This window comes from Saccoglossus kowalevskii, chromosome 1 (assembly GCF_978046115.1).
Source record: "Saccoglossus kowalevskii chromosome 1, keSacKowa6.1, whole genome shotgun sequence".
NCBI lineage: Eukaryota > Metazoa > Hemichordata > Enteropneusta > Harrimaniidae > Saccoglossus > Saccoglossus kowalevskii.
This window is the reverse complement of record NC_140641.1, coordinates 38,222,034-38,239,157: the sequence shown is the minus strand read 5'-3', so window position 1 is coordinate 38,239,157 and position 17,124 is coordinate 38,222,034. Positions and strand designations below refer to the sequence as shown.

At 37.0% G+C, this 17,124-nt stretch overlaps 1 protein-coding gene across 1 annotated transcript; it reads right to left on the bottom strand.

Annotated features, from left to right (window-relative positions):
• Positions 1 to 1,599: 1,599 nt before the first annotated feature.
• LOC144356176 (cyclic nucleotide-binding domain-containing protein 2-like) lies at positions 1,600 to 16,898 on the bottom strand. The gene is made up of 11 exons (XM_085496272.1): positions 16,606 to 16,898; positions 7,670 to 7,856; positions 6,988 to 7,170; positions 6,644 to 6,807; positions 6,033 to 6,195; positions 5,556 to 5,704; positions 5,298 to 5,436; positions 4,556 to 4,762; positions 4,068 to 4,228; positions 3,278 to 3,506; positions 1,600 to 2,668 (listed from the first exon to the last, which is right to left on the bottom strand). The coding sequence occupies exons 1-11, from the start codon at positions 16,785 to 16,787 to the stop codon at positions 2,558 to 2,560; spliced, it is 1,875 nt and encodes a 624-aa protein (XP_085352398.1). The 5' UTR covers positions 16,788 to 16,898; the 3' UTR covers positions 1,600 to 2,557.
• Between the last annotated feature and the right edge of the window lie 226 nt (positions 16,899 to 17,124).

Sequence of the window (17,124 nt, the reverse complement as noted above, 5' to 3'; positions counted from 1 at the left end):
GGATGTACTCACTCTTTTGAAATTGGTTTCATGTGGTACCTCCAATGTTTGATCTAGCCCAAATCTTGGAGGGTTCTTTTTTGGGCGTCTGTCGGGCCTAATGCAGCAGAAAATTTGTCTGGCGGGAGCCATTTTATACTCTGTGTGATGTACCTGTTGATTTCAAATTGGTTTAGGGTGGTACCTCCAATGTTTAATCGAGTGCATTTTTGGCCCCTCTTAGAGGCCCTCCAGGGGCCACACGCAGCAGGTAGTCCCCGGCAGACATCCATATTTGCATATGTTAGGTTACACCACGAATGCTCATGTATTCAGATATTGGTACCTCGTTCGTTTGATCAAATTGCTCTGGGCTGCCGCTCTATATCTGTAAACCTAAATTTTGATATACTTAATATCCTTCTCTTCTGTTTGTATGAGTTCAACAATGTGTGTCAGTATTAATTTTTCTCCATTTGGAACTGAAGACATGGTCCTTCTTTCCCATCCCACATTTTCGGTTTATTTTAACCAATATTTACCGGGAACAAGTTGTTTTGAAAGCAAGTGATGTGATTATGTTTATTTTCCGCCAAGTTTCTACCCAATACATTGTTTGGGTGTATAGATTTCGGACTCCCCTGGAATATAAAGTTCTTCTTATGATGGAATGATAACAAGGGTCGGACATTCTATCCCTGAATTTTACACTGAAATAGATGAAACACCGAGTTATTGGATTCCAGTTATTGGTCAATACGTTTAGAAATGTCGTATATATATAAAAAAAAAGTTGTGAATCAAATATTCATTTCTATCAAACCTGCGTTAAAATGATTTGTGATTGAAGACAGTGGCACTAATTATTTATCCTACGACTGAACATTTGGTCTATAAATGTTAATACATTATTAATGTTGATTCTCCTATTGTGATATTGTGTGTTATAATAATACATAACCATTATACCATACAGTAGTACACATACAATGCATTCAAATAAATATCTCATTCAATTGGGCTTATTAAATATATTAAAACTTATTTTGAAAGAAATAATGTATGAAATGCATTGTGGAAATATTGGATGTCTTTTAGGTTACGAATACTGAAGTAGTGTAGTGCCGCAGTGGATGAATTTTTTGGAATCAGTGTTTCTCAAAATTGGGCAGCAGACAGCAAGGCCAGGTAACTTTCAATTTTCACGAGCCCTGTCGAAAAGTTACGAGCTCTACATTAAAGTTATTTTAAAATAACGATTCCATTCTAAGTAAGCATCACAACAAAGTCAACATTCCGTAGAAACACGCAACGGATAATTTAAATTGTTGCTTTCTATGTTTAACGTTCTTTGTATCAGAGTGACGCTCAACTCCAGAAAATGATATTATTAAAATTTATTTTGTTATTCAAGAAGACCATGAAAATGTAAAACCAGACCACTGAGCTTGTAAGTTTTTTATTTTTACCAGCCCGACTGAAAAATTTCAACACTGGTTGTCAGTGACTATTGTCTACATAAAGCGTATTGCCAAATGCAATAATCATTATTAGTAGTAAGCTTATGTGACTGTTCATCGTTTATGTGGGGGTATTGATATAAGCAAGAAAACAATGATATATATAGTCACATTTCTGTGCTGTTATTATATTTTATTGATTTTAGTTAGTACATTAACTAGAAACGTTTGATAATTTTGTAGACCCCGCCCACAAGTAAACATTTCATAACATAGTAATTTCCGAGTACCATATAAAAGATACAATGTTATGTGTTACGAGCATAATATATTTATATCGATATATATATTCAGTATGACCAAATACACGATTAAACTCGTATATACAGACTGCAGCATGTCAGCGAGTGTGTGTTATGCATATTTGAACCATATCTAACTTTTCTTTGACAATCTAATAACAGACTTTGACACAGACTTGTCTGAAACTCTAACCATCAATGCCATCATAAATCATTATATGCAAGGCTATTTGAAGTTTTGTAGCAAAGAACTCATAATAATTTTAATATATAAAACGGACAATATATTAAATATTGTTTCACAGTTTTCAGAGGCGGATTTAAAAACATAAATGACAGTTCTGTTAACACGCCATATTTGTTTGTTTTTTACCGTAAAATTGCAATTACGTCACAAAGAATTTCGTTTTGTATTGCTTGCATTCTTGAATATCCAAATGCACATTTGCTATGAGTTGTATCCTCGGACAATGAAGTGCGTCTATGACGTGGTGGGTTGTAGGAAGGCCGTTCTAAACGTCTATATTGTGTTGATCTGTAGTCCTCTATCAATAAAGATTGAGTTTTTGAGAGATTTTACTTCTTTCTAGATGACGAATAGCTACACAACCAATCACAGTTGTAGAATTGAGCGGCATTGCGGCATTCACCAATAGGCGTAATTTTGACGTCACAGAAGGACTTCATCCCTAGCGAGCAGGATTTATTGCAATGGTGTATTCAAATGTTCTAGTTGGTTTCAAGTTCAAATTATATTGCAAAATTTTGCTGGCGGAATCCTGCAATTGAACCAGTGACTTGGAAAAGTGGCCTTACTCAGACAAATGGTACTTGGACTGAACTTGGCGCTGTCTTCGGTCGTCGCAGTAGTCTGACCTTTCTCTTGTTTTCTGTTTCCCGTGACTGTGATAATGACCTAGACGGGAGCTGAGTAAGAAAAAAAAATGCGCAAAATGGGACAATTATAACATGGCGACAAATCGCTGACGAGGTATTGTTTATTTATACATATCTGTAACCTACGAAAAAGTGAAGAAATCTAATAAGTCAGAGGCGGCGGCACGAAATCTTGCATGAGGGGGCGAGATCTGAAATCTAGAACCCCTAAAACGCTATTTCCCGCATTTTGAGGGTCAAATTTTGCTGACACAAAGAGTTTCAGCTTCAAAACCGCGCCTCTGACCCCCATTCTTGGTGGACAGCCGCCACTGTATTGGTAAGCATCGAAATGTTCTGAAACTATTTTATATTTGATTGCGTGATTTTTTACTGTTTAAAATACATGCAAATATGTACATGTAATCGTCATAACAATGCAGGTTGTCAATTTTGGTCACTGTTTTAAGTATGTTCCATTCATTGTAAATTGTTTAGATATATAAGTATATAAAGTTCATTATGCATAACATATGTCAAATAAACTCTACTACATCGTCAAGGTACTTGGCTACCAATAACACTTATTAAAACTGTGAAAAATGCAGCGCAGTTTTCTTTTACTTCTTGCAATATGTCGGTAACCTGCCATGAACTCACCGTGGAAACAGCTCTGCGTTGCTGGCTTTGATAAAGCGTTGAAGTATTGTTCATTTTACCACTACCAGGCCATTTGGCCCAACCACTTGACCCTTTAGCAGTGGCAGGGCGATGACTTATATAACGACCGTGTTTTTCGTCCATCAATGTGTCAACTACTTTGTTTTTGAATTCATCCCAATTTGCGTCCTCGATGTATTTACGATAAAGGTCTGCGTCGGACGGTACGCTGTGTGGGAAATAGTATGAGGTTATTACGAGAATACCTCAAAGTATGCACGAATACAGTACAGCTGGAGTATCGACCGACGTGCAGCGGAGGTCGATGCGACGGCGTACTGTCTGAGTTCATGTAAGCTGTGATTGTGTCAAGTTGTTTTACTCTTTGTGGCAAGACAAATCTTATTTATTTCTTGTTCACTGTCGTTGACAAACTGTCCAATCAAAACACCCAGGGATTTTCTCCTGGTCAACACAATACCCATTACTAAACATTAAGCGAGAAATTAAGAAATTTGTATATTATTACAAAGAAAAATCATCAGTTCGTAATAATGTTGACGTCTGGTGGTTCTCAGTTGTGTAATTTCAGATTTCATGTTTGTAACAACATTATATTAAATTATATTATTAGATACATGACCACATTACTGGACTCGGAAGCAGGCATCAACGTTGGGGTGTACTAGGCTTGCAGATTGCAATGTTGATATTGCACAAATAGTAGACTCAATGTAAAAAGTCATGTATTTATATACAAATATTGGTTGTTGATATGGTTGATACGTACTATATATGGGGTTCGTATCTTTTCTTAAATGCCTCAATTGATCCACGAGGTGCTAGTGACTCCAGTCTTCGCTTAACTATTGTCATTAGCCTTACTCCGTGGCTGACCAATATCAAACCAGGTACCGTAGCAGGCTCTCCGTGGCGTACTGCACTCAAATCCTAGTGAAAAATGAGTAATCACGATTGGAATAACGAGTAATATTTATCTTGTATATTCATTTATACTGTGTGCCGTATTTAGAGGAAAAATGCTCAATGAAACTTTTTCAATTGTATCAGTAATATCATAATAATACGACGCGAACCATGTAATATGAGCGACGTTTGTTGCGATGATTACTTGGCATAATTATGGTGCTGATTATTGTAATATTTCAAATATTCAGTCCATACGTAAGGATTTTGTCCTCATAAATAAACCCCGTATTATAAGATTCTTAGTAATCTGGGAGCACATCCCCATACACCCATGACCCGTGAACCCACCGAACACTCGCCGTCTTGTAAATTGCCAATGCTACAGAAACACGTACAGGCATCTGTAATTCTTCGAATGGTAGCACGACTATCGCACCCTGTAGATCCTCTCGATACTGGATGTGGTAGTGGTCTGCTATCGACAACTGACAGTTGAAATTCCGATCTCTTCGCGGCGTCACGGATACTAAATTCCCGCAAGAGAAGAATCTTGCCCTGTGAATGAAATACGCATCAACAGTTTACACAAACCAATAGAACACTTTTGGTTTTGTTTGATTGAGTCGTTTATACGAATGACTTGCTTAGATAAAATAGAATATCCACTGGCATTATACAAAATAACTATCACATTTTAAATATGTGGCGCCCTCAAACGACGAAATGCTGCTGTGACGATGTTGTTGCGTTATGTCGCTCATAGCAACGTTTGTGTCAGTCGATGGCAATGTAAAATATGGTTCAGGGTTCAGGGTTCAGGGCTCCGTTGCTAAGAGGTCTTACATATAATTGGGAAGGTTCATTGTTCGAATGGGTAACTGAGATGTCACGCGACTTATTATAAGCAGTAATCATGATTACGCGAACAATTCAGTTACTACACCGAGTAATCATTGCATTTATTGTTACATGTACTTATAACACAATATCGCGTATTATTTTATTCTGCTTATAACGTTAATTACAATTATATGGTTGAAGAAAGACGATTTTACATTATGATACTGTAACAATAATATTAAACACTTACTTTTAGTACGAAGTAAATGTTGGGTGAGTTGGATGTGTCTTTGTCGACTATTTTACTGTGTGGCACTTCTAGGATTTGAGATTCGAAACACAATCGTTGAATGTTCGCGTCTGGCCAATATCGGAACAATTCGTGTTTCCTGAAAAACATAAAGTAAATAACTTATGTATACAAGATATTAATATATACCTGGATATTTATTTTTAACCAATTAGAACTTATAGAAGAAATAATCAGATATAATAATAATTTTCTTACTTGGCTGTGGCAACTTTTTCTGCCATTTCTGCTTCAAACATGTCCGGGCAATATTCGAGAAATATATCTTTTTCAATCTCAAATAATTCAGTCGGTTCGCGGCAAATGATGGATGCAGTTCGCCGACCGTCTCCAAGGAGTGCAAGTTCCTGTAACAATGTTTGAAGAGGCATAAACAGTTCTTAGAGAACAATATTAGAGAGCCTATACTGAAGATACATCACATGAATGCAATAGTACGGTTAATGTCTAAAATTGTAATATTTGGTACGTACCACCAACAAACAACGAGTGTTTTCGGGAGGTTGTTTTTGTTTCTGGTCGTATTTCAATAAAGCATAATACATTTCAGAGATTTTGCTATATTCGATGACACGACCAAACAGTGGAATTTTTGTTTTGAAGGACATTGCTGTCGCCCATAAACGTCACCAATACGTCACATTTAAGAAAATCATATTGCGATAACTAACTTACCCCAAAACTTTGTCCTTTGCAAATGACATTGAGTGTATTGGCTGTGACAACGCCTGTTCTCGCATCTTTGAATTCAAGTTGAACAAACACCGATCCAGCGTAAATAAAATAGAAATTGTACCCAATGTGACCTTGGCGGACAATTACCCTTCCTTTTTCGCAACTAGAATTAATGAGTTATATACATGTGATGTGTCACAGTTATTACACATAAGGCCAAACAACTTGTTTTGTTGCCCTCAGCGACCGACTGAAAAATATGAAATATCGGGTCGCGTTTGTTCCCATATACCTCGGCTATTTACGACAGCCTTAGTTTTCACGAGTTCAAAAAAAAATTTGACCGACCGACCCAATTTTTCAATTTTCCGACTTGAGGGCAACATAAGTTGTTGTTTTTTGGTCTAATATTAAGTGTCGTTCCATGTGCTCCGTTCTGAGAAATGCAATTTTGTCAAGTATATCGCGCCATTTTGCATATTTGCAGACGATTTTGTGCGTGATTTTATTGTTTCGGTGACTATTGCGATCTTGCAAAGTTTACCGCGCCATTTTGTCTATCTGCCGACGAATTGTCAAAGTAAATCTATCGTACTGAAATGCAATCTTACCAGGTGTATCGTGCCATTTTACATATCTGCAGACGGATTTTCTGTGTGAATTTGTCGAAACTCTTCATGTTTTTCATAACGCTATATAACTTGTATATTTCATCCGGCGTTCTTTCTTGCGGTGGTTTTGTTCCGATCTGTCTGGCCCATTGTGGTAAAAACAACTGAAACGGAAGAGGTAATTTCGATTTTATTTTACTAAATGAGTGTAGTCAATCACAATTCGGAATTCCATTTGATATACAAATCTGATCTGGAGAAGTTACACGTCCCCAAAATAATAATAAGGGAAATTTTACTGGATCAAAACAAAATAGAACATAGTAATACACAATAATACTTACATTTGAACGCAGATATTTCGCTTTGTCAAACGCTAGGCTTTGAGAGTTCCCATCGGCGCTAAAATAATGCAACTGCGCCACCAGCGTTGATGTTACGTTTTCTTTCGAAAGTCTTTTCATGCATAAACCCATTTGAGACACCCTACGTATTATCGTGGCAGCTTTCTTGAACATCACTCTCAACTGTGAAGAAGTGATAGAAAAGGTCATTATAAATCAAACAGAATCTACGTTTGTGAAACATTTCCACCCTCACTGAACGATGACGTGCAAAGGCGGCGGCACGAAATTTTGCATGGAGAGGGGGGGGGGGGTCTGCTCACCATCCATCGCGCCGAAGGTACGACCTTACTAGGGAGTCTAGGGGCATGGCCCTCTGGATAAATAGAAATCTAGACCCTCTGAAACGTTATTTACTGTATTTGAGGGACAAGACAGGCTTTCGACGCCCCCAAATAAATAAAACACAATACAATTTCGCAAGGCTTGCATTGACGAAATACTACACGCATGCGAAAGATAATGAATTGTTATCGATAAGTCTTATGCAATCAAGATTAATGATACTTTTAAGGATTATTCGTTCAATACTATTTTTCAAACATTATGACGACACTACCGGTAAATACCATTACGTTACACGAAAGTTGTATTACTGATAATATAGAGCGATTGGTCTTACCCGTCTCTTCCTGTTCTCCAATGTTTCCTCATCATCAGCTGTCGACGAAATACTGTCACTCCGGAACCTCCAACTTCTTCGACCTCGGTATCTTGATCCCCTCCTTCTTCTCGTATCATCCAAACCATACAACGGAACCGATGATGTATCCTCTTGGCTTAAAGTCGGTACCATCGTCTCACCAGTTCTATTGGGTAAAATAAAAATACACTAGTATACTTTGGAAATTTCATTTTCATTCTGATAACGTAGCTGCATCTATTTGTTTATTTTTGTCTTGCCATCATAGTGTGGCGAAGATGGAATACTAACTGAGATAGGTCAAACTACCACATAAGAATTGTTTTAACTATTTCACCGCCCCTGTCAACTGTGTACAAAATATTGCACTTTTTTCGGAGAAGGGAGTTCACAAGTTGAAGTTACATTGAAGTTAGTAACTTTGCAGATTTACGTTCATTTTCAACCTTAAACGCATGTTATTGATTGTCCCCTTACAAAAGCCTTGTACCAATTTTCGAAATTTCTTTCTTAAGGTAGAAGCCTAGTCATAATTTTTGTCAAAATTGGTCATAAATCGCATGACAATGTTAATTAGTTTATTATGTACAATCATGAAACTAATGTCCCACGGTACAATTAAATAACATTATTTTGTGTGTTACAGTTAAGCAAAAAGTACTCCATCATTAACAATATACGATTTTTGTCAGATTATGCCACCAGGCTAGATTTTGAGATATTAAATAATATCTCTGCCATAGGAACCTGTGATAAAAGTGTTATAATAGTGTCAAAATGGCAACTTTCCACTAAAATACAACGATCAATTTCTCGAAAAAAAGCTGGTGACCCCTAACTTTTTTTAGGTCAATATTCTTATATTGCCTCAGGAGTACAGTTTATTGCAAAATGAATAAATTCTGGGTATTTTAATTAATGAGTAGGCTCCTACCTTAAGAAAATATGCCAAGAAACGGCTTTAGAGAAGTATTTAAAATGGTATATAGAACATTTACTTGTTCTCATAACGCGCTTTGTTACGTAATATCCGAATCTGGATTTATTCAATTAGCCACCGGGTACTCATTATTTGCAGCATCGACATCACATTTGGTTAATTATACGTTGTGGTCATTGTTAGTTATGTTTTAACGAAAACTACTAGAACATTTATTTATAATCCGTCGACGGAGAATAAAATACAGTAAGCCGTGCATTTGTTACTGTTGATAATAATGCCCCACATCTGTATACTGCACGTTATTGACAGGAAGATTGATAAATACACGTGCCAAGTGTAGCAGGGATTCACAGTATGTGGATAAGTTACAATTATATTTAGTGAACAGATATGTATTTTAACACGTTTTATTTTCAATATGCGCCTGTGCAGAACTGAATACAACACTTTTGAACTTCGCATTAATGCAATTTAGCTTTAACAATCGGTTAATCTCAAATCAGCGAGTTATAATAAACATGCAGTTTCTCCCGCTGTAAAAGTTTGATTGGTTGAAGAGTGCACAAGCCTATTTTTTGGAATACACAACAGTTACTCTAAAAGAAAAAAAAACCCATATATTTCCTCATTTCCCTGAAGCCGAATAGCCGAAGCTCCTGTCACACACATACACGGCACATGGCTTCAGTTTTCTGACTGAATAACATATTGGCTTCACTGGCTGGGTTCATAATATATTTTCCTTTTATTATTAAACTAGTAGATGCACGTGTCGAAGGGACGGCGCATGCGCGTCCCTATAAGGTTCCGGTTGACATTCTTGAATGGCAGATTTATTTAATGCTAAAAGCACATTTTAAATTGTTCATTTTATATTTCACTTGTATCGTTAATCACTTAAACGAAACGCACCAGTCTTTGTTCATTCAAAAAATGAAGAAAAGTGCACTGAAAACCGTTTAAATTTAACAAAAGTAATTGGAGACGGAATGCACATTCACATTTAATGCTTTCGAACACAACGTGACGAATAAAAAGGCTTTAAGGTTTACAATAAATTGTGGTAATTTTATGAACCGTTTGGTCATTATCAGTGATACACAACTAGGTGATACACATATACGTTATTAATTTTACATTATTTTAATTTTATTAAATGTTGATTACTCAATTTTAATTTTCATTCTGGAAAGATTACATACACCGTGACCGAAATGCCTATAACATGTATAGATGACTTGAATATTTTTACAGTATTTCTGTTTTATATACACATTGTTATATGACATTATTATCGATGTTGGCATTATAATATTATCACATGGCTATTTATTTCATGGATGACATAGTAGGTGTACGTGTTCAGGATAAATAATTTATGTTAGCCATAATTTGAAAAAAAATATGTTTTTTTTTTATTTTCTTCATTTTTATTATGGTTGAATTCATTGATATTACAGTCTCAGCAACTACAAGGTAGGGTAGGTTGTGAAAATTCTTGCAAATACAAAATGTAAACCTGTGAAGAAAATATTTATTGAATAATATGTGTAATACGTCGTTCAATATACTTTCCGTGGGCTCATAAGCATGTAATTTGAACTATTAAATGTCGTCGTCCGAAGTTACATCGCAATGCGCTCATAGTTCAAATCTATGGAGACAGTGAACTAGGAGATCGTCACTCGCCAAAACACATTAATTGTGCAATTGATAATTCCAAAATAATAACATTATCTTCCACGGTTACAAATTATCATCAGCCCTGCTTTACATAATGACATAAATGCATGACTGCCTCGGTAACGTAACAATTCACCACTCGATAATGATTGACATTTGTAAATTAGTAATTATTGATACTAAGTCCAGAGACGTCTATAACCATTATAATTCTGTCTGGATGCGGCAAGAATAAAGTAATTAATCAAAAAACAGTAAAGGTTTACTCATTTTCATCGACATTAGATTGAATTCTTATCACGTATTTATGAATATATTGTTACCATTTGCATGTCAGATAGGCAGATTTAACACATGATTCTTATAATTCTGCAATAAAAGCCTTGTGTCAAGAACGAACAAAAAATGAACTTGACGTTTTTATAATAAACGTTGTATTACAGTGGGTAAAAAATAAGTTACCAGGGACAACACTGCGCTACAAATTCCTCTGCCGTCATGGAGTTCTACGCTATTCGTGCAGTATCTCGGTGTATATGCGGGTTGTTATGTAAAAAGTCAAAGGTTATTTTGATTAATGATAAAGTGGGTAAAATAAAATAGAATCATATTATTTTAATGTCGAGTACACCAGTCAGTGTTATGAATCACTTTGTATTAATTTGCAAATATAATGATAACAACAACAATCAACAACTCCCAAAATCACCTTATATAATGACTGCTTTCTTCTTTGAATTGTTCTCCAGTTGGACCGCTCCCCCTTCTTAATGACTGTTTTCGTAGTTCCACTGCCGACGATAAAGAATGTCGTCGCCCGCTGGTATGTGAAGAACTCTCGCTTATCGGTTTTTCCCGCCCTTGAGATAGGAGTACAGTCGGCGAAGGTGCTCGTCGATTGCCAAGAGTCATCGACGCTATCGAGTGCACTGCAATCGTTAGGGACTTCTCTGAAGTTGAGGTCTTTGGTGTTGACATCGAACGCATGCGATCTTTAATAACATATCCGCCATGGGTACCAGGCCGTGCGGACTGATTGTCGCTCAGGCTCCTGTGTCGAGTAAAATTCTTAAATCCGGGAGTCGAAACTGGTCGAATATCCTCTACTTGTAAGGACATGTTGGGGTTGTAGGCCGTCGAAAGTAGGAATACAGTCAATCCAGTTTCAACGTTTTACCCCGTAGTCATCGTGTACATGACCGGTCCGCTAGGTACAGTACATAAACCTATCAGATAATCGCACAAGTTTTTCGAGCTATGTTTGTAATTATAATACTGTTCTTTGAAATATTCTACACAGGCTTGAAACAAGCTAATGGAAGTAAGCATTGGCATTACCATTCAGCGCCCATTGACTAGTTCCGGTTATTCAGCGTAACTATGACAACAGATAGTTACTATGGGAATCAAACAATGGCACCTGTTGAGCAAACCGTTTACCTCGTGCTCACCAATCTTGCTTCTGTTTGCTGAAAAATATGTTGCCATCGGTGACTGGAAAAATTCATCAAAAAGACATTTACCATTATTACGGTAAAATAAACGACAGCGATGAGATACAGAGTGGTTAACTACGAATTCGTTACTGCGACACCAGCGATAACCTTTGTAACGTTTAGACCTAATGTCATATAAATTTTATTAAACATTAAGAAATGGACAATTGCCTGCAATTGGCTAGTCAATATCACTCAAGGCAGGTACATATCCCGCTGATAGACCCGTTCAGGTGTTCCAATGAAGTATGGAGACCTTCGCTTGCTTGTCTAAAAAACTATAAATTAGAGGCAACAACTTGGGTAAATAGGACAGTACATCTATTTGGCTCTAAGCTGTTTATAATGAAAGGACTGTTCTTTTAAAAATAAAATTGAACACGTCCATTTTTTTCCGAGTGTCTCGGCGATATGAAGACAATCGTTGAGAGTTATCGTTGGTAATGTTTAATTGCTGAACTCGTTAAGATAATTTTGAGTGCGATTGCATGATTATGATCTACAAATGTGTTATATTCCTACCGACAATGTGTTTATAGGATACTATTTTCTTCTAAGATATTGTTAATATACAATAAACTGCTAAATATAACATTTGGAACTAAGTATCAATTCGATGTTAATGTGTGCTACGTCACATATGTCCAAGCGTATATATAAACGACGAAGATTACGTTAGTTGAATTAGCGCGGTCAACGTGCACTGATTCGATCAAGGGCCGCTAAATTACAAGGTATCTAGCAAAGCATGTAATCGTACTGTAGATGTTTGTATTGTGTACTTGTACGTCACGTTTCGCCGTCTCCAAGTCCAACCTAAAAATCGCATTGTATCTATGCCGTTAAGAACGCCATACCACCCACTTAGTAATACTGTAAACATCCTAAGTGAACATCGCAACATCGATACCAGTTCTCACTCAATTTTAAACCATGGCATTTGTTACTACACTTGTCATCAGTTTGCAGATACTCACCTCATACGCGCGATAATTCATAGTGAATCGATAGTTTTTGTTTTTCGACCTGGCTTCAGCTTTGAACTGATTCATCAAATAATTCTATAGTAATGCTACCAGATTGGCACATACCAGCCGGCATAGATGCCTGAATTTTCTTGACTTGTATTGTAAATAATAATTGTAAACTGTGACTTAGTATCGATTGTCAAGTCACGAAGATAATAGAAGGTACCTTTGCTTGTTATCGTCCATATTAAACAAAGGTAACCATCTTATATATAGATACCCATTATGTGTGTTCGCTGTCTAGGAACGGCGTTGTTCTGCCGAGCGTGCCAACACCAGTCAACCACAGTCTAGTCTAACAACAATCGCCACATTTTCGATATTTTACTATATCATGCTTTTTAATTCCGTCTTGGCCACTAACGTTGATACTGATTTCGAGTGTTCGTTCTATGGCAGGTAAAATAGTTTAGCCGTGAAACGTACGAATGTATATATAAATATATATCATAGTAACTGGGGAAAAAGGGTCCAACACAGCAACATGTAAGTTAACATCGGCATGATTGCGTTGTTAACTATGCGTAATGTGTTGACATGCATGTATACAAATGGTGACAACTTAAAAATGCCGTGTTTAAAATTGGCTTATCACCATCTGTGGAAATATGCAAACAAGTAAATGACAGAAGAGCAGTAAACATGTTGTGTGACAGACAGCGTCGTACGAATACTCCTCGTATACACGAACCGCACACTTGCTGGTAACATAGAATGTACTATTGTCTATAATTTATTCAGACCGATTTATGCGCTGTTTGTCTTTCCGGACCATTGCATAAAAGAAATGCAGAACCAGTTTTTATCTGCCGATACGCGTGACTGCTAACGTCAGTGTTTGGAATGAGAATTAGTGCGAATTAAAGACGGTATTCTGAGATATGTTCAGTACGTTGAGTTGTGATTTTGTACCAAAATAATCCATGACGTCATTACGAAGATAATAATACCATGTATTCAACTTATGTTTGTGTAGTTTGCTTTAATGGCTGCGTGGTCAATGTCAATTACACTGTAACCTCATTATAATGAACACCGTTCTAATGAACATCCTGATATAATGAATAATGAACACATAGCGTGTCTCCCGCTCACAACAAACCCAATGTATTGTGTGCTTCATTATAGTGAACATTTCACTATAACAAACTAATTGTATGTCCCTCCCAAAGAGTTCGTTATAATGAGGCTACAGTGTATAGAAATGTAACTAACGTGCCAATATCGAAATAAATTGCCTCTTGTTTCCTTGCCCAACGCATTTTAAATACTGAAAGCGTCCATATTGCCGTTGATTCGAAGCATATATACATGGCAGAATATGTAACGTCGGGAAAAACCTGATAAGTTGCTCTTTGATTTGTCTTCACCTCGTTACAACTACGTTTTGCCTAGTAATGACAAATGGCCCGCCCATCCACTGCGACTTTCTGAATTGCGTCGAATGACGAAAGCCTTAATCATCACTTTTATGTACAATGGGAAATCAACACAGAGCAGTAGAGTCTGACTTGGGGTTATTGTCAACACACTCTGATGAAATATTACCCAACATTGTATACGATGATGATGCCTTAGGTGGTACTCCTAATGTCTAATTCGTCATGAACATTTCCCGCGTTTTAACTTACGACTTATCTGTTGCCTGAGTTGCTGACTAACACACACCGCTGGGTTTATTATCTGCTTCTTATCGACCAATATAAACGCCCATCATGTTACAATAAATGATCTGGGTACGTGCCAGTAACTATACATGGCTCAATTGAGATTTATATATTGTTTGTTAGTTTCCATCTCGTATCTTTAACAGGTAGGGCGTATGGGTCTGAGTGTTACTTCGGCAACAGGTTACCATGCCAGATTATGTTGTGCAATTTGGTCGAATGTCCGCGAAGTGCATTATGGATAGATATACTATTGATATACATCCACTATGTGTACCCATTCATTTGAATAGCAATGCAGTGTAATAGACAGGGAAAACCGAGACATCCATTTAATCCTCTCAATATAGTAATATGTATGTATAGTGTCTATGTATGTCACCATGACAACAGTATTCGCACTGGAGCTTGGCAAACGCAGATGAAAGGCCTCATTCTACGCTACCTGATTAGACCAAATGTCATAATCGATACGTATTATTACTTGGGTATCATTATAACTAGTAAGAACGAATCATCGAAATTTGCAACTGCGTTATAGTTAGTGTACAGTTATTTGGTTTGTACGTGTATTTCCATGCGCACGGTAAAAACAAAGACCGTGACAGTTCTACCTTTTGAGGGCGTAAGTCAAGAACAACAAGCATAATGTTAACATAAAGTTAATTAGTATGCGCGAACTGAATTGCGTAGATGCGCAATAATTAACAGTGCGGTTAATCGAGTATTATGTCTATCATCATCAAAACCCTATATGCATGGGATGCATGACAAATTGTCCGCGACAGAGACAGAGATAAAACACAATATTTATTCCGACGCACGTTCTATCTGTAGTATCGGATGTATCAGATGATAATGATATTGGATTACTATGAATGGCGAGGTACACACAAACAAACACACAAACAAACAAAAAATCATTCTATGTTCAGTTCATCATAGTCATGACTACTAGATTATTGGCAATCTGCCATATTGTCTGGTTACGGCACCTAGTACAATATAGCATCGCTTTTCATTATTGGCGTTTATCTCTTGTATTCTTCAGCAGTAGTAGTAGGGTCTTCTTTATTTCACGCCCGTCTATTAAAGGCAGTACAACATAAACCCCAGTCGGGAAACGAAGCACTATTGTGATATGAAGCAATCCTTGTGTTTATTTTCCTCGCGTGTTTCAATTATATTGCTCTGAATAAAGACGAACGGTCACGTTAGGTCACTGAGCGTCGATTAAGTCATAACACACTGGCCTACACTGAGCACGTTACTGGGTGTAATGAATGTGTGTTTGTCGTTATTATGACACGCAACAACGTAACTTAGTTACTTTCACAATGTTTCACAAACTCTAAAGTCTTTACAATATATAGAAAATAGTTGTAAGTAACCGTAGTTCTTGGCAATTACTAACCAGACGTTTCGGGCAACGATCCTTCTTCAGTTTATTATATAAATAGTGTTCACAATACCGTTTCATGGGTAGATTAAATTAAGTCCACTGCTGGTAAGATGGCCTTCCAGTTATTAGATTTCAATTGACTGAAGACTAAGACCGTTTCCAATACGGCGCACGCTAATTACTGTTCGATCTCGAAATCCTGCAACATATACTAAAGGCGGAATAGTTTGTGTTTCATTCTCAAAGACTTTTTAAAAACTGGAGAGTAGTGACATATTTATCACACTTTGCACTTTATTCGTTACCTCTATGTCACGGGGAAAACAACCTCCCCATAACAGAGGTTGATTTACTAGACCCATCCACTTTAATTATATATTTATATACTATTGTGTGTTGTATAATATCGCATTGTAGAGTTTGTCAAGATGGCTTAATCATTGAGCATACAGGAAAAGGGATGCCAGTAAACAAGTACACGTCTGACAAGTCATCATAATTCGTATCTGCCAAGATGATCAACAGGTAATACTGCCGATCACCACTTGTTAATACGCATGCGTGTCGAAAACATGAATGGTTAAAGTAATCTACATTATCTACACAAGTATACTATTATTATTTTTTTTACGTAAATACAGTTATAAATATACTGATAAAATCCTATAGCTACTGCATGATAGTATATGAACTTACGACGTTGACGATGATGAACTAACGTCTTCAACTGACTCTTCAAAAATCACATTGAATTCAATGGCAGTTTGAGATCTTGCTTGCTTTAAGCAGTCCTTAATAAACCCCGATCTGGTCGTCATCGTGTTCAGCCCCGACAACGAAGAGGGTCTGGTCGCCAAGCAAGACAGTTGATCAGCCATGTTTAGGAAGAGCTGGCAGAATCCTAGCAATCTCAGATTAGCATGATAAATCACGAGTTCTCAGCTTTGCATATACAAAGTTTTAGCCTGGGCACATCACGGACACAGACAATCACTGTAGGAAACTCTAGGCTCCCTGCTATATATATATATGAGGCATTGAATGTCCGTGGATGATTAGGCCGATAGAATGAACGTACCTCCCACTCTCAAACATTGAGTAACAATCTGCCAATGTTATGTCGTAATCATATCTCCCGAAAGAACAATTAGGAACGTGCTCGCATTTCCAGACTGTACTTACATTGAGAGAAATATTTGCACAGTGATTCCCTTT

Bases quoted from the DNA above. Each gene is read 5' to 3' on its own strand.
- LOC144356176 (XM_085496272.1), bottom strand. From the start codon at position 16,787: ATGGCTGATCAACTGTCTTGCTTGGCGACCAGACCCTCTTCGTTGTCG. The intron at 6,196-6,643 runs GTAAGATTGCAT...CATTAATTCTAG, and splicing joins AAAATGGCACGATACACCTG to TTGCGAAAAAGGAAGGGTAA. The intron at 5,705-6,032 runs GTAAGTTAGTTA...ACATTGTTACAG, and splicing joins GCAAAGGACAAAGTTTTGGG to GAACTTGCACTCCTTGGAGA.